This window comes from Desmodus rotundus, chromosome X (assembly GCF_022682495.2).
Source record: "Desmodus rotundus isolate HL8 chromosome X, HLdesRot8A.1, whole genome shotgun sequence".
Taxonomy (NCBI): Eukaryota; Metazoa; Chordata; class Mammalia; order Chiroptera; family Phyllostomidae; genus Desmodus; species Desmodus rotundus.
In genome coordinates, this window is record NC_071400.1 from 82,273,185 (window position 1) to 82,296,747 (window position 23,563).

General features: G+C 38.3%; 1 protein-coding gene and 1 pseudogene across 3 annotated transcripts in view; one reads left to right on the forward strand and one right to left on the reverse strand.

The window, feature by feature from the left end:
* Positions 1 to 1,215: 1,215 nt before the first annotated feature.
* Positions 1,216 to 1,310, forward strand: LOC112302043 (U6 spliceosomal RNA; annotated as a pseudogene).
* Positions 1,311 to 6,077: 4,767 nt separating this feature from the next.
* Positions 6,078 to 23,563, reverse strand: part of GK (glycerol kinase) — a 69,709-nt gene continuing 52,223 nt past the window's right edge. For 2 of the 3 annotated variants that reach the window (XM_053917241.2, XM_045192953.2), the window contains 8 exons: positions 15,585 to 15,663; positions 14,694 to 14,790; positions 14,093 to 14,177; positions 13,449 to 13,569; positions 13,184 to 13,327; positions 9,920 to 10,000; positions 8,183 to 8,269; positions 6,078 to 6,259 (listed from right to left, as the gene is read on the reverse strand). In XM_053917241.2, the coding sequence (XP_053773216.1) occupies positions 6,249 to 6,259; positions 8,183 to 8,269; positions 9,920 to 10,000; positions 13,184 to 13,327; positions 13,449 to 13,569; positions 14,093 to 14,177; positions 14,694 to 14,790; positions 15,585 to 15,663 (705 nt within the window). In that variant the 3' untranslated portion in view covers positions 6,078 to 6,248. The remainder of the gene's footprint in view (positions 6,260 to 8,182; positions 8,270 to 9,919; positions 10,001 to 13,183; positions 13,328 to 13,448; positions 13,570 to 14,092; positions 14,178 to 14,693; positions 14,791 to 15,584; positions 15,664 to 23,563) is intronic. The other variant, XM_024557550.4, reaches the window with a different exon arrangement.

A 23,563-nucleotide genomic window follows, 5' to 3' on the forward strand; every position in this document is an offset into this window, starting at 1 on the left:
TATTCCAGTTTCTAACTTGTTCAATTATAGATTATGAAGAAAATTATCTCTAAACTGACTTTTATCATGAGCTGAAAAGTGGAAGGCAAATCAAAGCTGCAGGAAGGTGTAAATGGATCGATGGCTTCACTTAAACCTTTGATTTTTATGATTCTAGCATGAAAGCATCCTGCACATCTCCCATAGTCCCTGCAATACTTTCATTTCATAATGATTACCAGAAAACCTGTACCCTAGCAACCTCCGCAATACACCCTGATGGGACGACAGAGAAGCCTGAGTGTGGAAAACAGCGCCACCTAGGGTTAAACTTGTTTCTAACAAGAAACGAGCTTCTCAAGTTAAGTTACTAGGTCCTATTGCACATGTCCTTTAGCAAGCCGATAAAAGATTTTAATTGTGCCAGAAGATCATTAAGATTTCAACCCTTTTAATTGGGAAAGGTATCAGGATAATCAAAATTAGCGAATGGACAGTGGGTTATGAATTTAGATACAGTGAGGCTGGCAAGGCACCTCATCTTTTTATTATGAAATATTCAAGCATACAGAAAAGTAGAGAATATAGTAAATATATGTGTATCACCACTCATCCTAACCTTAGGATTTCACTACGTTTGCTTTCGTTTTTTTTCAAGAACCATGACTTTTCAGGTTCCCCTGAAATTCCTTTCCCTAATCCCATCGTCTCCCTTCCAGAGATAAGCAACCCCCTTAACGTGGTATCTGTCATCCTGATGGAACTTGTGCACTGCTAGTCCGCCCGTCTGTGTCCATCCATATACATGACGCCTCATATTGCTGTGCATGTTAAAAATTTAATGTAAAGTTTGTGAACGTTCACAGTCTATACAAAAACACTCCCTAAAAGCTTGAGGAGGAAAAATCAAAATAACTACAAGCATTACTTTAGGACTATGGATGATTTTCTACTCTTCTTTCTAATCTTATTATATATTCCAATTATTCTGCGAGCAGTAGTATTTCTTTCCAAACAATGTGATTTAAAAAATAGACAGACAGAAGTCTTGTTTTACAAAGGGCTGCCTTGGCTGCTGATGTACAGTGTGAGCGTGCAAGGATTTACTGCAACTTGAATTACATTTACAATTAATGGAAGATGTGGATTGCATCCAGACCTATTGTTCCCTCCTATAAGCTTCGTAGTAAAGAAAGAGGTATGCTGGTCAATTAACCCAAAGCTGAAGTTTAGAGCTTGCTTCCGCAGCACACACACTAAAATTGGATGATACAGAGATTAACAGGGCCCCTGCATGAGGGTGACCTGCAAACTTGTGTGTGTTTTTTTTTAAAGCTGATGGTTTAAATTGAGTTTGGGGAGAAAGATGATAGTGAAAAGCCGAAATTAAACTTTTAAGAAAATTACAAAATGGCACAGAGGGTCCACTTAGGGATAAGTCAAGTGACTGATAGTTGTGGTAATATATTTTGGTTAATGCTCTCAGAAGACTGCCTCTTCATTTATCAAGTTTTTGAGGGGAAACAAGTTCACCGTAGCTTTTAATATCAGTATATTCCACTGGACAGACCATGAAAACCCCTGAGAAGGTGAACAGAACACCAGATCTTTTGTTGCCTCAATTTCTTGTGTATTAGTGATGAAGGTATTTTTCTTTTACCAATATTAAATGCTTGAAAACAGTGCAAGTGCAACAAAAAAAAGGAGTTACATTTATTACCCTCTATTTTCAAGGACTAAATAAAATTTATTTCCATCAGAGGACTCATTTCAGGGGTTATAAGCTCACATGCTGTCAAAGAGGGGCCATACATCACCCCAAAAGAAACCCGGTACTCGTTAGCGGTCACTCCCCATCCCTACCATCTCTGGCAACCATTAACCTACTTTCTGGCTCTGTGGATTTCTCTCTTCCAGACATTTCATATAAATGAAATCATACTGTGTAGCGTTTTGTGTCTGGCTTTTTTCACTTAGCATAGTTTTCAACGTTCACCCATGTGGTAGCATGTATCAATACCTTATGCATTTTTATAGCTGAGTAATATTCCATTGTGTGGATATACCACCTCGCTTATCCATTTATCAATTGACAGACATGTGGCTTGTTGCCTCTTACTATTATTAATAATGCTGTCATGAATATTCATGTTGACCTCTGAATTTAAGCTGAAAACTTAGTCAGCTTTGTAAATAGTTAATGTTAACATGGTTCAGTATTATACCTACTAACAATTAAGATGGTTCAAATATATATATATATATATATATATATATATATATATATATCCTCACATGCTCGATTATCACTGCTTTCTACATGAAGACAAAAATCATGAGTACAGAAAAACACAGCTTTGACACAGACACTGAAACTGTTAGATTCTGCTTACCTTGGTTCAGTCATCAATTCAAATGGAGACAGCAGCCAAGAAATCAAGATAAGGCTGAGACTCAGAAGGGCAGCGACGGAAGATTTAGGGAACATCACCAAGAACAAAGATGTGTCCTTAGAGACCAAGGCTGTCATCCACAGCCTCCTATTCCCAATTACTATGTGTGGATACTAAAGATGGAGTGTAAAGGCTTGATAGGGAAAAAAAGATTCATTTGAAATATGTGTTGGAGGAGAGCTGTCTGGATAACTTGGACCCACAGAAAGGCAAGCGAGTGAGTCCTAGAGCAAATCAGGACTGAAACATTGCTGGAGGCAAAAGTGACAAACTGGAAGCTGTCCTACTTCGGTCACACTGTGAGAAGGCAGAGTCCTTTGGAAAGGACAATAATACAGGAAAAATAGAAGGCAGCAGGAAAAGAGAAAGTCCAAATGTGAGATGGGTGGAGTCCATAAAAGAAGCCACAGGCATGAGTCTACAGGAGCTGAGCGGGGCTGTGGAGGACAGGACAGAGTGGATGCCACACATTCATAGGGTCGCCAGAAGTCAGAGCCGACTCAATGGCAAGTAACACAATAAACACTATTATCAGCTCCTTATATGTCCTTCCAGCATGGGCAAACATCCTAGCTCTCTCTCTTTAAAACATAAAGGTAACACATGCACTCCTCTACACCTTGCTTTATCACTTATCCTGGATGCGTCCATGTTTAAAGACAGTGTTGCCATTTTTTTCCTAAAGGTACACATTTTCTGTTTGTGGCTGTATCACAGTTTATTTAACCAGTCTCCCTGTGATGGATGTTTTGGTGATGATTGAAATGATTTGATATTTACTAAATGGATGCAGAAAGCGTGGTGTGTGCACACAGTGGAGTATTACTCAGCCTTAAAAAAGAAAGAAACCCTATTGTCTGCAGCAACGTGGATGGACCTGGAATACATGATGCTGAGCTGTTCAATGGGTATACAGTTACAGTTACACCAAATGAGTAAATCCTAGAGATCAGCTTACAACTTAGTGTCTATAGTCAACAATATGGTACTGTGCACTTAAAAAATTAAGAGGGTGCATTTGTGTTAAACATTATTTCCACACACACACACACACACACAGAGCAAAGGGACACATGGAAACTTTTGGAGGTGATAGACATATTTATTACCTTGATTGCAGTGATAGTATGATGGGTGTGTGTGTGTATGTCCAAGCTCAGCAAATTGCATACATTAAATATGTACAGTGTTCTATATATCAATTATATCTCATGAAATCTGTAAAAATAATTTTTCTATTTCTATTTACTGTTAGGTAGACACTATGAGGTAAATACTACCTACTCTAACGTCACTGTTGTTAGTTCTTTTCCTGTGACATCTTTCCCTTGGTGGTTTCTCCTAAATAGCTATCATTCCCCATTCCCAAACAACATAAAACACCCATAAACCAAAGAACTGAGCTTTGGGCACTTCAAAAGAAACACACTGAAAAATTCTAAGATATCATTACAGAAACAAAGATGCATTATTTATTTTACTGATTAGTTTGGGAAATAAAAGATTAAGGTGTTCGCTATTGAATTTAGAGAACAATGGTACGTACTCGACTCCACCGACTAACCCAGGTGGAGCAAATCAACCAGAGCATGAAACCAGGGCGTCACGGTTAGTCACATGAGACCCTATTGCTAACGGCTGGTGACCTTTCCAGGGTATTTTCTAGATGCTGAAATGGGACAGTGTAGGCTTTTGTAAGACAATAATTGAGGTACCGCTCACCATTCTAGCAACTACTTCCTCGGCTGCTGGTTAATTCTTCAGAATGTGTCTGATCAAGTGTTAACAGCCGAGTTTCTTATTTCCTAAACGACTGTGTTACTTTAACTGGGATCTAAGTTACAGTCTGTAAATGAGAAATGCAAGTAAGAATGAGGGGTCAATTTATTTTAAGTACATTCATCATGAAATATCAATGCGTACAATTTCAAACATTTATAAATATTGCAATTCATAGAAAAGTCATGTAATCTTAAAATGATTCAAACAGTGATTTTCACAATTATTTACAATTAATGTAGCCTACCTTTGTAAAAACATAATTATGTTTTAAAGTACCCTGCCACAAAGTAGTAATTTCACAGTCCCTACAGTGGCAGCTCATCTATAAAACCCAGCAGATGCAACAATTCAGAAACAGCACAACGTGATCCAAGTTAGCATTCATTTCAAACAGAACAAAACTTTTTATATCAATATATAAATATTTTTCCATTTTCAGCACTGATTGGAGAAAATAATTAGGAGGCAGTATATTCTTATTTGTAGTAAACAGTAAATTTAAGGTACTTTAAAAATCGACACTGAGAAGCTAGATTAGGCACACGTAATACTAAATATTTGGAGAAGTTCTTGGTTTCATTGGAAGCCATTTCTAATAGTAAACCTGTTTTAGTTGTAATGACAGGAAGAACAGGTAATCCTCTGCATTCCAAGTAGAAATTATAATTGCGTATCAACAATTAATAACACATTTGGATGGAAAGTGATTTTGGCTTTATTCCTGAAGTGTTTTTCTTAAACTTTTTAACCTTTTTGACATCCCCTCTAAAGGATCCCAAATTGTTAAAAATTATGTCAATGGAAAATAATGTTATGTGGACCAGTACTTGTGTTTAAAAACAGTATTTACTGTAGTATTCCACAGTTTTTTTTTTCTTTAACATATATCCAGCTAAAAAAATTAAATAAAAATGTAAGGTATAAGAAGTATAGTTGACGTCACAATAAAGGATATTTTCTTTTACTGTACATAGAACACATATTTTAAATTTTAAATATTGGCTCTTTAAGAAAAAGTTTCTCCTGGTAAATAATATGTATAACCGTTGCCCTGAAACATATACAGCTGTTTCCCCCAAAATATTTATTCACATAGTGGTCCACTTAAGACCAGCCCCATTATAATCTACTGAATACAATGTGCTCTTAATTTATAAATGGGCTACCTTTAGTATATAAAATATATAGGCATGTATGTAATTACGTACAAAGTAAGAAATATAAAAAGAAAAAAAAAAGTGTTCTTCCCTATTAAGATCCAGACAGAAATTCGGTGTAATTAGTGAGGCCATGTAAAATGTACTCTTAATTTATAAATGGGCTGCCCTCAGTATATAAAATATACAGGCATGTATATTATACATATCAAGTAAAAAATGTAAAAAGGAGAAGTGGGGAAAAAAAGGAAGATGTGTCATTTTCTGTAAGATCCACACAGCAATTCCATGTAATTAGTGAGGCCATGTAAAATGTCTGAAGAATTTCAGTTTTGGCAAATACTTGTCAGAAAAATATCTAAGCTATGAGAATACTAAATTTCCACTTTGCGAATTTAGTGGAGGATTCCATTTCAACATTCAGTGAAGACACTGTGGTCTCCCTCACAGGCAGGGAAGGGGACTGTAGGGGGACTGCTAAAAGGAAACACAAAGTCACTCATGTTTAGCCCCTTGATCAAGTGTGTGTAGTGCAGAGAACCAAATCCCGGCCCGTCAGCAATGGGCAGGATCTGGATTCTTCCCAGATCTTAAAGGAAATGGGCAGGAAGTGATGGCAAAGGAGGGGTCAGCTCCAAAGGTGGCTGGTCCAATCTGAACGGCTGATGTTAAAAAACACACCAAATGTTTCTATAGCATTCATTCGGCTGCATTTTCTTTATTTCAAGCCACAGGTCTACTTCGAGGGTCATGCAGCAAGTGGCTTATAAATAAAATCAGAGTCTATTAATAGTGTCATCACATTAAGAGATAGATTTGCTGGAGTCTCTTGTTAGGTAAAGAGCTCACATTGTTGGAATCCATGAGTTGGTATTATTTATGGGATACCTAAAACGGCGGACAAAAACCACAGGTCAATACAGGAGTTAAAAGCAATGAAGACTATTTAATCATTTATCGAATTAGAAATTCCATATGGGTTTCTTAATATTGCTTCATGGTTAAAAATGCAATGAATTATATTGGCCAATTCCAAAATTAGCAAATATTAACACTGTTGCTAATTGTTTAAACAAGGCAAACAAATCCCACTGTTCCAATCTCAGCATATGTTACCAAGAGAGAACCTGAAGATGGTTGACCATATCCATTTGGGAAGCCTAGGAATTTGGAAACTTAATGTATCCTTTAGCTTACAGATATGCTACATGTCTCAGTTTTCATAGAGACCAGGCCTTTTGATCTAGTCTTGGTACCAAAGGGGAAATGGGAAAAATCCACAAAAACATTAGGTGCAATATTCTTTCCTTTTCCAGATACCATTTTCTAGCCAAAAATAACCTCAGCATGCTGAGCAAGTAAGAGAACTTTCCCCCAAACAGCACATAAGTTTCTTTATGAATTTAAATTACAGTTTTTCTGGGGAATATTCGGGCTCTCCACCAAGAAAATAGACACCTGCTAATTTGCTATGGATTTATACACATAGAAGCCCTTTGTAAGGTGCAAAGCACTAATACCAACATAAGGTATTGTTATTACGGAAGCAGAAGATTTGAACAAATTTATCTTAAATATGAAGAGTACAGAAAAAGGCAATCTTAGTTTTAAGTTCTCATGCAAGTAAGTCATAATTTATCATTAATAAAAAGATAATGTGCCCTGGCTAGTGTGGCTCAGTGGATTGAGCACCGGCCTGCAAACTGAAAGATGGCTAGTTCGATTCCCAGTCAGGGCACATGCCTGGGTTGCCGGCCAGCTGCCTGGTTGGGGGCGTGTGAGAGGCAACCAATTGATGTTTCTCACATCCATGTTTGTATCCCTCTTTCTAAAAATAAATAAAATCTTTAAAAAAAGGATAACCTAATGTACTGATGTAAATAACTTTGATTCCTTATTTTGTAGAGCACTAAACAGATTTCTACAAACAGATGTTTCCCTCATATCAGTAAAGTTTAAATTTTACATTTTAAGCCCAGGTCATCATCTAATTAATTAAAAGAAATAATTGAACTCTTTCCCTAATCATGAAGACGTTTAAAAATGATTCACCTTCTTGGCAACATATGGAACAGGTTATTTCCATTTAAGCCATTAATTTGAAGACAAATTGAGCTATCATAAGGAAGAGCTTCTGAAATCATGAATATACTTAAATTAATATAGGTTATGCAATATATTTCATCACATGCTGAGCAATTTTACTTTCATAAGAATATTGAGTACAAATTAAAGTACAAAAATAATAATTCAGTTTTAATTCAACCCCAATTTATTTAAGCAATAATTTTAAAAAACTTCAGTTCACAAAATGTATTCTTTTAACTAAAGCAAAAGTGACTATAAAATTTCCACAGTTTTAGAGTTTTATACGAACTCTGCTAACATACTCTGGCCAAAACTCTTACCAGAATTAAAATCTTAAGTCACGCATAGCAAATTTTCATAGTATGAAAAACATCTTATGTACATTTGAAAGCCAATGTAATGAATGTCAAAAATCTGTCACTCTGAAAGTCCTATCATTTAGCATAAACAGTAGTACTTTCACTTTTGCTCATTGCTAGAGTTGACAGCAGAAGGTAGCCCCTCCAAGAAACCATCATTTACTAAAAGTACAAGAGGTTAAGAGGAGCCACAGTCCTTAACTCTGACTGCTGCAAAAGATTAATTAGTCTAATTAGACCTTTAATAGATTCTCCAGGTTCCTAAGCATAGGAAGAATGAAAATCACTGAAAACTTTCTGCTGAGTTACATACAAATACATTAACGCTAACTAATAAAATTGTCTAATGTAAAGAGCAACTGACCTGAGATGTACCTTGCTCCGATTAACATTACCATGCTACTCATTATAAAAAAGCCCAAGGGTAGACTACAGAAGATACTAGGGTCACCTGTGGCCATCCAAGTAGAAGGAATTCCAGTCAAGCAAACCAAAAGAGAGACACATAATTACAATATTTGTGTTAAGAATCACATGATAGCAAAACAAATTAAGTTATAAAAATAGTATATTCATAAAAGCTAGCAAAGAGTTATTACTTCAAATCAAAAAAAGTATAATCAATATTGAAGGTTTATGACAATGAACAAACAATAGAGAGCATGCCACAAGTAGCCAAGAACATAATGCATATAGACCGCAAGCCCTCCACTGGCAAAGCCAAAGAAAGCTGATGAAGAACTTTTTTGGGAGGCTGTTGATTTTAGCTTTCTTGATGCTTCCCCAGAAGATACAATATAAGCAATCGAATTTCCCCCAAATTCAAATTTATAGAACCTTTGGCTATCAGAAAAGTTATATTAGCCTATTGAAAATAAATTTGAGAACCCAATGTTTTTTTTTTCTTTTTCCTATAGAATTCAGTGTATAAGGAGATGTACTCAACTATCAAGATTACTCTCATTTAAACACTAAATTGTATTAATCTACATTCTAAAATATTGCCTGAGAACATGGTTGTTTTGACGTTTTTTTGAATGAGTCTCAGAATAAAAGATGGAAAGAAAAAAAGATATTAAGCTTCTTTAGGAGAATAAAAGAACAAAAGTTTCAAGTGGGAACATCCAGGACTAAAAATACAGGTCGTGGTGATCTGTGGTAGTGGATAGTTCCAGAAGCTTCTCCTAAAAGCCAGATACATTAAAAGTGGTTCTAGGGGGTGGAGGTGGGACAAAAAAAGTGGTTCTATGCCCACTTTGGGGTTGGGAGACAGGCTATTTAGTTCATCTATAAACTGTTCTTCATACAGTATATGCTTCAATATATTATTGGTCATTGTTCCATTCATTATGTTCCAAACCTTGCATTTAGCAAATAATTAAAATATTATGTTACAGTAAAGTCCTGTTTAAGGATATTTAAATAGCACAGACATATTAAAGGAAGCTTACGACTGTTTATAACTAAATGGTTTACTAAAGCTGAATACTTTCCTACCTGAATGATTGAAAAAACACTCCTCTGGTTTCTCCCAAGAGCATTTCCTAAGCTATTATGACACTTCTAATTTATTATGGTTGCTACATTTCTTCCTCTCTGATTCCAATAAATTCCCATAATGTATACTCGCTAAGAACTTGGAATCAGCTTAGGAAGTAGTGGAATACTATATTTCGGAAATTAATGTAGGCTTTGGTTGGTTCAGGTCATGAAGACAGCCTCCCAAAAAGGTCAAGTAAAACATGGAGAGAAAAAAAACAACAAAGACTGTAGTTGATTTTTTTCCATTGAAAAGAAACTTAAAAAAAAGAAATAAACTAGAAATCATTTTACTTTTAGAAAAGTTAGCTATAAACCGAAGTACTAGGGATAAACTAAGAAGGAAAGTTGTGGCAGGGTGTATATGCATATCAACCTGATAATTTACATTTCATGTTTATAACTTTAAAATGTTTTCAAAATGTTGTAAAATGACCTAAACTGTGGATACATAATGCCTTTCTTCAGAGTACCTTTGCTAAGTATAAACGGTCAGATACTTAACTAAGCTATTTAACATACCAAAACAAAACGGCAACAATAAGAATAAAAACATAGTTACCGCTTTGGGAAGACTCAGTTGTAACCCAACCCATTGACTTCATCACAGCTTTCTTCCAGGTAGAATAACGAATTTCACTTTCTAGAAATAGAAGACAGAAAGCACACATACACGAAACGCAGGTTACTGAGATGCTCTGGGCACCATACTTATGTTCATTCAGCATTCCCGACAAATTGTTATGCATATTAAACTGATACGGGGCTTCACAAGGACTCAGATTTGAGAGAGGACGGTTGCTATTGATGCCTGGTGACTGGGACAGAGAAGTTGGAAGGTTGGAGGGGAAATTCAGCATAGTCTACAGCACAGGTGGCAAACACAAGGCCCGTGGGCCGAACCCAGCCCTCCACCTTGTTTTATCCGGCCCAACACCTTGTTTCTACCCGGTGGCAGCACCGAGCTCTCGCTTAACTGTTAAGGAGTAGTTACATGTATATACAGTCCTAAATTACATTCGGCCCTTTGAAGGCAACCGCGGGGCTGATGTGGCCCCCAGTGAAAATGAGTTTGACACCCCTGGTCTACCAGGTGACTGGGAGAATGGGAGACAGCCTGCGTGCGAAGACCAGGTCATTTGCACGTAGGTAGTGATGAACTAGAAAGGGGAATCTCATTTAACCTGATTTCTCTTTTGGGGACTGTTTTTGGGATACAGGGAGGGGTATGCTATAGTGTAGAAAAACTAGAAAGATAATTATTTTGGGCCCAGCCAAAGGATTTAACAAGTCTTGATTTCTCACAAGATTCAAGCTGGATTCCTGTGAGACAAGATTTCTTCTTTTTAAAAATGTTTTTATTTTTATTTGTTGATTGGTTTTAGAGAGACAGGATGGAAGAGGGAGGAAAACAGCAATTTGCGGTTCCACTCATTTATGCATTCATTGGTTGATTCTTGGATGTGCCCTGACAGGGGGACTAGATCTGCAACCTTGGTGTTATCAGGACTAGCTCTAACTGAGCTACCTGGCCAGGGCTGATACAGGATGACAGGGTTTCATTAAGGTAGAAATCCACGATAAAAGGACTTAAAAAAAAAAAAGGGCACTGGTTGCCCTTGTCAGTGTGGCTCAATTGGTTGGAGCGTTGTCCCGTGCAACAAAAGTTTGGGGGTTCAATTCTCAGTCAGGGCACATGCCAAGATTGTGGGTCCAGTCCCCGGTCAGGGTGAGTACAGGAGGTAAATGATCCATGTGTGTGTGTCTCTCTCTCTGTCTCCCCCTTCCTCTCTCTTTAATATCAATAAACATAAACATATTTGTAAGCATTATTTATTTATTTATAATTTTTTGTTTGTTTTATCAATTTATTTTTAGGGAGAGGAAAAGGGAGGGAGAAAGAGATGGACAGAAACATCAGTGTGTGGTTGCCTCTCACGTGGCCCTCACTGGGGACCTGATCTGCAACCCAGGCATGCACCCCGACTAGGAATTGAACCGGCGACCCTTTGGTTCACAGCCCATGCTCAATCCACTGAGCTACAACAGCCAAGGCTTTTTAATCATTTTTTAAAGATGGGCACTGGTGCATCCACAGACACACAGCACTCCTAATGCCCGGCAACATGCATGAAGCTACCCCTTCTTTCAAGCTTCCCAGCCTTTCCATAGTACATCAAGGCTGCAACTACAGTGACACACTGCTCAGGTATCACTCGGTTCAGAAAGGTTTCCACGTTCCTACTTCTGGCCCCTCATCCAACTTCCCACAGCACCCCACACACATCTCAGCTACTACAGTGAATGTTCATGGTTTTGTCTACCTCTCCCAATATATTTGAGTCTCCTTGAAGGGCAAGGACTTGGTCTTCACTCATCTCTATATCCCCATGTAAGGACAGTTTCTGGCCTGTAGTTGGCTCTGAACAAATGTTTTTAAAATTTTTTTTTATTTACTGATTTAGAGACAGAGAGAAGCATCAATTTGTTGTTCCACTTAGTAATGCATTCATTGGCTATTGGCTAATTCTTGTATGTGCCCTGAGTGGGGATTGAACCCACAACCTTGGCATATGGGCATGACGCTCTAATCAACTGAGCTACCCGGCCGGGGCTCTAAACAAATGTTTGCTCTAGGAATGAACTATCTATATCTACATGCCCGTGCATGCATGTGCGTGCATGTGTGTGTTGTGGGGAGAGGGGAGGGGCTGGTGGAGGGAAGAACAATTGATATAACTGATCAACTCTGGGCTAAAGCTTTAAAAACCACAAAGATGGCTTTCTCCGGAAACAGTAATCCTTAACTCTGCACAAAACTTCCTTGAGTGAAAGGTGGGATTAGCATCTCAAGACCATATACTTGCTAAACATTATTTGCTTAATAAAAAGTTGATTTTTTCAGAATTAGAAAAAAATGTCGAACTTTATATTTTATCCAGTTTTGCAAAAGTGAAAAATTATTTACAGACAGAATATCAAATTTTGAAACACATTTCTACATCAAGGTCCATGGCATACTGTCTGACTAGAAAATCATTAGTATTACAATCCTTTTTCTTATGTATGGAAAAGAATCAATTAAATTAGAGAAGTGCTGGCATAGTCTTCTGGAAAACAAAAAAAAAATGCATTTGAAGCTTATTTCCCAATAGCTCAAAATTTACTTTGATGCTATTTTATGCATAGGTTTTTAGAAAGTTATAAAACCAAACTCAATATAGACAAATCCTTATTTCTGTACTCACATTTGTTTCAGTTTCAGAGACGCATCATTACACTATTTTAATAAAGATGTTGCTCAGAGCTTGCGCCTTAGCTTAGTTTGTTAAGAAGTGAATAAGACATTTCATGCTTATTTATTTAAACTGTCGCTGCCTTTGTCTGGCTAACCCTGCTGTGCTTAAAAGTTACCAGAATGTCCCTTAGCCCAGCTAATCATGTCCTAAAACCGGGCCATTGGCCCCAAAGATGATCCCGGGTGGACATTAGGGATGGGTGGCTGATACACCACCTTTCTCCCTTTTACAAAAGGCTTTTTTGCACAAGCTACAACTGATAGTGTGGCAGTATTATCCTCCTACACAAAAGGACTGTAAACATGGGAACAGTAAAATTATGATTCTACGTTCTTTTAAAATAAGGAATGATTTCTCTCATCCACACTCATTCAGTGTAGCCCAACATGCTTAGTAGCCAAACCTGAAACAGTAGCATTTGCTATTGTACTTAGTTGCTTAGGGTATGAATAAACCGAAAGGGAAGCTCTCTCTCACTGGGGTTGTGTTCACAGTATAGCATGCAAGGTTTCATTCTTTAAATGTACCCTCAGCATTGATCTGGGGTTCAAACCGCTCCATTGTGACAGCTGACAGATCCTCGGGTTCCAGGCTCCAAACGCCCACGCCTTCTGCGGCCCCTGCTGCCATGGCGGCTCCCAGGGCAGTTGTTTCCGGCATGGAGGGCTTCACTGAGAGGAGACAGCTACATCAACAACTTTGTATTTATTTAGTTTACATATGTCTCAAAAACCCAGTTCTTCCATAAAGAAACATTCGTCTCAGAACTGAGACGAATGAACGTTTACTAACCTACGGGGATGTAGAGAATGTCTGCTTGTAGCTGCATAAGAATTTTGTTGTTGGTCATTCCTCCGTCTACCTGCAGATGACTGAGTGGAATTCCACAGTCGCGGTTCATGGCATCCAGAATCTTAAAGAAAGCAATGTAATGATCCTAAGTAAACTACTTCCTAGTAACACCCTTGAAAATGGCGATCTTCTACTCAAAAATGCTCAAGAGCTTTCCAAAGCCTACAGAATAAAATTGAGACTTCTTATTCTGGTCTTCTAATTCCTCTTTGGTCTGGTCAGAACCAACCTCTTCTCTCCCTACACCTCTGTCCTCACCCTTATATCCAGCCAAACAACTATTTTATACTCGGGTTTCCTGCCTGGATGGTTATTACTGCTATTCCCCTCCCTTAATCTTCCCCATTCAGCACCACCCCCCAACCACAAAATGCCCAGTGCCGAGCAGATGACAGGAACTCAGATGGTAATGCCAGCTGGAAACAGAACAAAAACTTACATTTATTAGGTTAGTGTTTAGGCACGTTTAATTTTTAAGTATTTAATGAATTAAATTTATTAATAAATTTCTGACATTCAAATGTAATTTGTTTAAGCATAATTAAAGCAGATTAAATATAAAAAAAGAAGTGTACATTTACTACCTCTCGGGTTTGGAAGCAAACCGCTTCTAATGCAGCAAAAGCAATATGGCATTTATTGGTGAACTGAGTGAGTCCACAGATGATCCTGAAAACACAAATATTTTTAAGGTTAGCGTGATAGGAAATGAGTCATCAATCTGAAATGTCCTGAATATAGAAAGGCTGAGTTTGGTAGATAGAAATGTGCAGAGGGAAAAAACAGACTTAAAAAAAAAAACCACCCAAACTGGACATAAACATTAAGTCATTTAGAAAGTCTGTGGTCCACAATCCTGCATCCCCATATGGAACAGTTCATGATCCATCTGAACAGATGACAAACACATAAAACCAAATCAGAATCTATCTAGAATGATGTCCCTTTGGTACAGAACTTGCAGATGCCTAGAAGATAAAAGATAATAACACTAACACGAATAGGAACGTGGTGAGGGCTTATTGTCACATGATTTATAACTTCTTCAAGATTAAAGGTTATGAAATTATACTCTCCAAATAGAAAAGGTTTCCTCAATGCTTTAAAATCATTTGAAAATAGACAGGAAACTACTGACTGCTAAGTTATTAGGCCCACCAAGCATACCTTATGTTTAATTCTTACCCTCTCGCACTGGGCTCCCAGTATGGTGCATATAACCCTGAAAATGCCGGGACGAAATAGCAGCCATAAGAAGTACCTACTTCTTTAGCAAGTTTTTCTAACATTAAAAAAAAAAGAGAAACAGAAACAAAAATCACTCTAATATATTCTACTTACTTTGGTCAATAAATACATCTATTTCAAAAAATTAGGACAGGGGTTTTGGTTTCTTATTCATTAATACAACAAAATGTTCCTAATTATAGCAGTATGCTAGGAGCAGAACAAATACATTGCCCTGCATGGAATACCACCACTAAAAGGTGACCTGGCCCCTCCAAAGTAAAGGAACTGGATTCATTTTGTTATGTTATTTGAGCTCATCTACATCATTTGTAAGGTTGCTGACTGAAAGATGAAGAAGGGGCCCCCAGTGCATCCCTAATCAGACATGTGTTTCTGATGATCTCACCTTCAGACAAAATTAAACTAGTTAGATGAAAGAGTGGGTAGGTGAGTTCAAAATGATTATCCATAAACTGAAAATATCCACATTAATGCTTAAATTACAGATATTGGAGTTTTCATGCTCCCTCTAATCTAAGAGTTAAAGCTTTCTCCTCAGATAAATTTAATGGGACTACTCGCCTGCAGGTTCTGGTGTTCAATTTTACTCTTGGGTAATTTTTATGCCCTACCTTGTCGGTTTATTAATAACCCCCACTAAATATGTCAACTTGTTTTATAAATCTTCACAAAATAGTCTTTTATGTATAAATCAAACTCATAATAGGGATCCATATAATTTAATGATGCACATGGGGCAAAAGCACAAGTATTAACAGATTGTAAAGGTAAAACACTAAAAATTTTCATTACTTAGATTTTAACCCATTGTGAGAACAGACTCACCAATTTCGTCTGAGCTCCTTATAATTCCAAGATTGTCTCTTAGCCAGCGAATAACAGCACCGGCTATAGCTACAGAACCCTATGGGGGAAAAAAGGAATCCAACAGAAACATGTTATCACTATAAAAAGTTTTATTGGGTGTAATGCTCTGTGTATGACACTACCAGATGGATAAAATCCAAAAGTTTCAGCTTTGGGACTTGCACAGATATAATAACCTAGGTCTTCTGATACAAACATAGTTTTACCTAGGTCATTATAGAAGTTTTTCGTGACACAGGGAAAAGAGAACCCTCCAATGCACCCTGGGAACTGTCCCCCCGTAGGTGGACATCAATGTGTTGAGCACTTTGCTTCTTGTACAATTGTTCTACCTGTTACTAAGCTGCTGAGGTATATTACCACCTAGAATGCATGCCCATCTTATCCACAAAGGTATCGGGACAGGCCACATTACAAGTTCTTTTCAAGCCTATTTCCTACATCTAACAGTATGTTAAATCAGGGAACAACAACAGAAAAGTTAGCAAAGAAGATAACTATGAAGTAATTATTCTTTATAACAAAATCACCAAAAGATGGCAGTGGCAGCTGTGGCAATAAGGAAAAAAAAATACGATTTGGAGTCGGATGAACCAGGTTTGAGTCTGACTTCTGGTTCTTCTTTGCTGTGATCTTAAAAAATTGGTTAGGCTTTCTGAGCCACCGATTTTTCACTTATAAATTACTTGTGACTATTGCAATACCTATATCCAAACAAACTACTAAGAGGCCCAATATGAGAACATATGGCAAGGTTCTTAATATAAATATTAGCTTCATTAATTTTTTAAGTGTTTAAAAAGTTTCCATTGCCTGATGAATGGATAAATAACATAGCCCTGACTGGTGTGGCTCAGTAGGTTGGGCATCATTCCTGTGAACCAAAAGGCCACTGGTTCAATTCCTGGTCAGGGTACTTGCCTGGGTTGCAGGCCAGGCCCTGGTTGGGGCAAGTGCGAGAGACAACCGACCAGTGTTTCTCTTGCACACTGATATTTCTCTCTCCCCCCAAATAAATAAATAAATAAAATCTTTAAAAAATAAATAAAATGTAGTATATCCATACAATGGAATATTATTTGGTCATGAAAAGGAATGAAGTCCTCCTACAACATGGATGAACTCTGAAAACATGTGAAGTGAAAGAAGCCAGTCATAAAAGACCATATATTATATGATTCCATTTATATGAAATGTTCAGAATGAGCAAATCCATAGGGAAGAAGAGTAAATTAGTGTTTGCCTAGGGTTGGGGTGAATGATCTTGAGGGGGAAAGGGTGGTTAAAAGGGTAACAGTATGGAATTTCCTCAGAAAACTAAAAATGGAACTGCCTTTTGTCCCAGCAATTGCACTGCTGGGATTATACCCTAAGAACCCTGAATCACCCATCCAAAAGAACCTATGCACCCCAATGTTCATAGCAGCACAATTCACAATAGTCAAGTGCTGGAAGCAACCTAAGTGCGCATTAGTAAATGAGTGGACCAACAGATGGTGGTACATTTACACAGTTGAATACTCTACACAGCAGAAAGAAAGGAGCTCCTACCCTTTGCAACAGCACGGATGGAACTGGAGAGCATTATGCTAAGTGAAATAAACCAGGCGGTGAAAGACAAATACCATATGATCTCACCTATCAGTGGAACCTAATCAATAAAACAAGCAAGCAAGCAAAATATAACCAGAAACATTGAAATTAAGAACAAACTGACAACAACCAGCGGGGAGGTGGGAGGGGATAATGGGGGGGAAGGGGGGAAGGGTTTTCAGGAACAACTATGAAGGACACATGGACAAAACCAAAGGGGGGTGGGATCAGGGGAGGGAGGTGGGGATGGCTGGGGTGGGGGGGAGTGGTGGCAGACAACTGTACTTGAACAACAATAAAATAAAATAAAAAGATTACAAATGCAAAATCTAACTCTATGGCATTTTTAATTGTGTAGAAAACAGAAATAGAGCACAGTTCAATGGGGGGAGCATTACTTTTGAAATGTAATCTATATCAGTAATGATTCAGCAACAAGTTAGGGCACTGAAATTAAAAGCATTTATTGCTCAGAAAGTACCACATTTTGCCATGATGCTCACCCACATTTTGTGTGCATTATACACAGGATTCGTATGCCCATGTATAGTGTGCACCTTTCTTTTCCCTCAAGAATGCGGGCAAAAAGGTGCGCATTATACACAACAACATATGGTATACTTTCCAAGAAAGTACATCGCAGAATCCCATAAACAATGTTTACTGACTGTGGCAGACAGATTCTTAACTAAGGTGGCCGGCAGGATCCCTGCCTCCTGGTGGTCATGCCCTTGCACGTTCCCTTCCTCTTGAACATGGTGGGGCCTATGACTTGCTTCCAACTAATAGCACATGTCAAAGGTGACGGGATGTACATGATTATGTTGCATCAGAATATCACGTTAGCAGTCTTCAGGTGGAAAGGGACTGCAGGTGGCCTCTAGGAACAGAGGGCAGCCTGTGGCTGACAGCTAGCAAGGAACCGAACTCCTCAGTCCTACAACCACAAGGGAATGCATTCTGCCAATAACCTGAGTGAGCCTGGAAGAGGATGGAGCTGCACGAGACTGCATCCACAGCCAACACCTCGGCTGCAGCCTGAGCAGAGGACCTGGCTAAACTGTGCCTAGGCCCCTGGCCCATGGAAACGGAGAGATAACAAAATACATGGGCATGGTTTTAAGCCACTTACATTTGTGGTAATATTGTCACACAGCAATAGTTAAGTGACGCATAGGCTTATACCTAAAATTGAATAGATGCCTCGAGAGGCCTGGAAAATTAAAAGCAACATCTTAACACTATAATTATAAATCATACAAAAGAAGAGATTGGGAGAAAGGACATTTAAAGAAACCAAGGAGGGGGGTGCGATACAGGGAACCCTTTTTGAAGCTCATATTTAAGTAGACATAAATGGCATAATATAGGATTTAGTATGCAAACAATAGTTATTGAGGGCCTACTACACGTCAGCTGGCTGGGATGGAGTGGTGAAAAACAAGGACATGTACCCTGGCCTCAGGGTATGTATATATTAGTGACAGAATACAGAACACAGAAGTCCCAAGTCTTAAATAAACTCAAGTTCATAATCATATTAAAAGCACCAAAAGGATTCTGTTCAGTGAAATAACATTTAGAAAGAGATGAACAAGGAAAGGGAGAAACACAGCTTCGGGAAGATAGTGCACTATAAATAGACATCAGAGGGAAAGCAGAACTACCCAACCGCCCTCTTGCTTCAGTCTCTCCCATCACGGAGAAAAACATTTCAACTAGAAAGAGTGGGACAAATGTAAGCAGTTGAATATGAGTTTCAAATCTTAGAAGAAGTAAAGGATTATATGACCCAATTCCTTTTCACTGAGAACAAAAACAGGAAGCTGGAGATGTTACCGTGTCAGGCCTAGATGAATCACATGCCGGGCGTAGGGAGAGAATAAAAGAATTGGCTGGGTGATGCGAAAAAAAGAAGGTGTTCACATCAACAGAGATGCTGAGTTTGCACTTTAAAAATCCCCTCTATTCCAAACACAGAGGATTACAGACAAAAGGCAAAAGGAGAAAACCAAAACAACACATGCTGACTCACATACAGAACCGTGTCGATGTGGACAGAAACAGAAATACGTGACCAGGCAGGACTTGAAGACACAGCATGATGGGTTCATTTTACTTAAAAAAAATTTACTTATTGCTTCATTGTTAGAGAGAGGAAGGTAGGGAGGGGAAGGGGGGAGGTGGAGGGGGGAGACCGAGAGAGAGAGAGAGAGAGAGAGAGAGAGAGAGAGATTTGTTGTTCTACGTATTTATGCATTCATTGGTTGTTTCTTGTATGTGCCCGATAGAACTCTCAACCTTGGTGTATCAGGACAATGCTCTAACCAACTGAGCTACCTGGCCAGGGCAAGCACAATGGGTTCTGATTAATTTCTGTGTACATGTCAGGGAGCAGCAGTGGTGGCAGGGAAACTGGCTCCTCTGGAGGGGAAGGGATCCAAAATGTTTTTTTTGTGTAAGACAACAGAATCACCTTCAGTGCTTGGAGCCAGAAGCTAGGTGGCGCTCTCCTACCACTGTAGGAATGCTTGCAAAAAACTGTCTACTTGCTAAGGCTTATAGTTCAATGGAAGAAGAGACAGGAAGTCAAAGTTTCAAAATACAAGAAATCTAATTAAGACATCAGCCAACAAAAGTTAATAGTTGGAATAGAACTCACTCCAGTCTGACAAAGACGTTAAAATAAGTATGTGCTAAAGTAATCAAAGGGATAAATTAAGGTATGATTTCCACTAAAAAATCATGAAATTAAGAATCAAAAGAAAGGGGAAATAAAACAAAATCGGGTGATTATGAAAAATAACCAATTAAAAATCCTAGAAATCTCCCTGGCTGGTGTGGCTTCATGGGTTGAGGGCCAGCATGAGAACCAAAAGGTTGCTGGTTCAATTCCTGGTCAGGGCACATGCCTAGGTTGTGGGCCAGGTCCCTGGTTGGGGCATGTGCAGGAGGCAACTGATGGATGTTTCTCTCCCTCTCTTTCTCCCTCCCTTCCCTTCTCTCTAAAAATAAATAAAATCTTTAAAAAAAATCCTAGAAATGAAATTACTGAGTGAAATTTAAAAATATAATAGATGGGGTAAACTGTAGGATAGAGATGATAAATAAATTAGTGTTACCGTACACTGCTGGTGGTATTTTTATGTGGCAATGAAAAAAATGAAACAATAGCTATATTTAATAACATGCATGAATCTCACAAATAAAATGTTGAGTTAAAAAGCCAGATCAAAGAATATGTACTATATGGCCCAGTCTCTCTCACTTTCTTCTCTTTCTCTTACATTTTACATATATAGTATATTAAAAACATGCAAAACTGCCCTGGCTGGTGTAGCTCACTGGATTGAGCACAGGCTGTGAACCAAAGGGTCGCTGGTTCAACTCCCAGTCATGGCACGTGCCTGGGTTTCAGGCCAGGTCCCCAGTAGGGGGCACATGAGAGGCAACCACACATTGATGTTTCTCTCCCTCTCTTACTCCCTCCTTTCCCCTGTGTCTAAAATAAATAAATAAAATCTTAAAAAAAAAACATGGAAAACCAATCTCTAGTGCTTAGGCTTGCACATTTCAGTGTTAGCACTATAAAGAAAAGTAAGGAAATATTCTAATAACTACGTATGGGGTCAGATGGGTACGAATCAGATGGGTCTTCTCTTTAGGATAATTGGGTAAGCTGTACATGATATTTCATGTATTTTTCTGTATGTGTCTTATATTTCATAATAAAGAAGGGTTGGTTCTGTTTAATTTGTTTTAAAGAGAGAATTTGGGAATGTAATGTAGATAATGAGAAACTCCCCAGGAATATAGCACAGAGAAACAAAGAGACTTTAAAAATACAAAATGGCAGTTAAGAGACAGGGAGGGTGGGGTGAAAGGTTCCAATTTCCATACAATAGCAATTTCAGGAGAGAATGGCAGTAATGGTAGAGAAGCAATATTTGAAGAGATAATTGCTGAGAATTTTCCAGAATTAAAGACAGACTTATATCCAAGCACTTAACAGGATATGTAAAAATAAACCCAAACATTTTAGTAAAACTAGAGAATGCCAGTGATAAAGAGATAATGTTAAATCTCAGACAATAAACAAGATTATCTACAAAGATACCAATCACCTCAGAGCAGCACAGATCTCATCAGCATCAAAAATAGCCAGAGGGGATGTAGGAAAAAAAAAAAAAGACTGTTAATCTAAGATTTTTTTTCCACACCAGACTCTGGTGAAGTAGATTTACTATAGACTGGAAAAGAAAATAGTACTAATTATTGCATGTTTAAGAAAAAAAGGGAAATGAAAACTAAATGCAGTGACATGATTGCTGGTGGGGGTGGGTGGGAGTAAAGCATTCAAGGGTCCCATCATGGCCGGGAGGTTAAAAATACTAAACATCTGTAAACTCTCTTGGGAAAACGTATAATTAAATAATACCTTAAAAGTTTAAAGGCACTACAAATGAAAAACCCAAAACCACCACCAAAAAATTAGAAATGCATTTCGTTGCTTCCAAATCAGCAAAGGGAGAACAAAAAGGCTAAAACCTAAGATGGACAGCGACACTTTCAGTTTTTTAAAAGGGCAAAAAGTAGAATTTCCATACCTCAGACTGCCAAGCCTAACACTAATCTGTCCAATTAAAGAAATGAATATTAAACATATCCTTTGTAAGCCCTTAGAGAAAAAAGGAAGCAGTGTGACCAAGCGCAATTAGCATGAACTTACTGAGAAAGTCTTACCAATCTAGCTTTATCCCTGCTGTCTTTATTTGGTTTAATTTTTTAAAGTATTTGTTAATTAATTTGAAAAATTAGAAAATATGGGAAAAAACCTTATACTATCATTAGTGTGTGCTTGTCTGTGGTGGATGAGTTGCTTGGTTAGTAGAGTAAGGAAGTGACATATGTGAGACGCAGTGAAAAGAACACTGGACTTGGGAGACTGGCGTCCTGAATATTCAGATTTACAAGGAAGGAGAAGGCACAAAGGGATGGCCTACGCATCTAGACTCTGAAGCCCAGCAGCCTGGAGACTTGCCTCCTGGATCAGCCACTTGCTAACTGTCAAAAGTTACTTTGGCCAAGTTGACTCCAGTTTCACTTGTCTATGCTCAGATTCCTGGTGTGTAAAACAAGGGCAGAGCAGGGTGTAGCAAAGCCTGTTGTCATCTAGTCTATTGTCCTTCTCAGCTTTACAATTTTATGAATCTGAACAAAATTACATGATTTGAAACAAACTCAGAAAGGAAGGGTAGGGGGAAAAGGCAGAAAACTGTACTTGAACAACAATAAAACAAACAAACAAACAAAAAAGCACATGCTTGTTCAGTCTCCAGACCAGACAAAACTGAAAGAGTAACAGAAGAGAGTGAAAAAGAATTCGGTCTGTGTCCCTATAGGCTGAAATCGCTATCATGAAATTTACCAGGAAGAAACAAAGACCTGAATTTAGCAAAAGATCTGTGCAAACAGAGAATGAAGCTGACTGGGCTTGAAATGATTCATTTGGAAAAGCGCTGGATACTTTAACACATGCTCCTGGAACCACTGCTCTGATGAGGTCATCAGACTCAATTCATGAACTCTCAGGCTAGAACAGCTGCAGCAGTGTTTATGGCCAGAGATGCCCAAATCACTCTAGAGAGTACAGGTCAGGTTGCACGTGGAATATTCTACTCTGTTGTGGAAGTCCCTGGCAAATTGGAATGCATCCAACAAAGGCAGCCCAGAACTAAAAAGCATTTAGAAATCATGTGACATCAGGGCACGAGTAAGTTTGTCCTGGAGGAGGAAGACCCGGACAACCTGGTAGAGACCTCCCAGTATTTGAATGACAGACAATCTAGGTTCAATGGTTAGTAAGAAGCAATTATGGTGTTATCTTCAAACAGAAGTTAGAAGGATATGGACAGAGGATAGAGGAGAAGGCTTTTCATATTGGGAGGGAAGTTAAGGCCAGGTAACCTGCAGTCCTCAGGTCCCTTTCAAGTCTAAGGCATCTATAATTCTAAAGGACTGGCTGTCTCCTGTATAAGAAAAAAGAGAACAGCTTACTGTTCAATGCTGCATATTCGGTGCGCCTAGTGCTGTACTAAGTTCTTTCTATGGGGGGAAACAGAGAGAAGGCTGGTAGTTTAAGTTCTAAGAAGTATTAAGATACCTTTAAATACGCAGCCTAAGTGTTTTCACAAATGCTCCTACTACCCACAAAGAAGGGATTGGGGCCGAAGTTACGGTGCTTATATAGGGAGAGGGCAAGAAAAAACAGAAATAAACTAAAATTCCTCATGTTCTAGGCTTAAGAACTAATAAAATGTTTTAACTAAAAACAAGTCTAACAC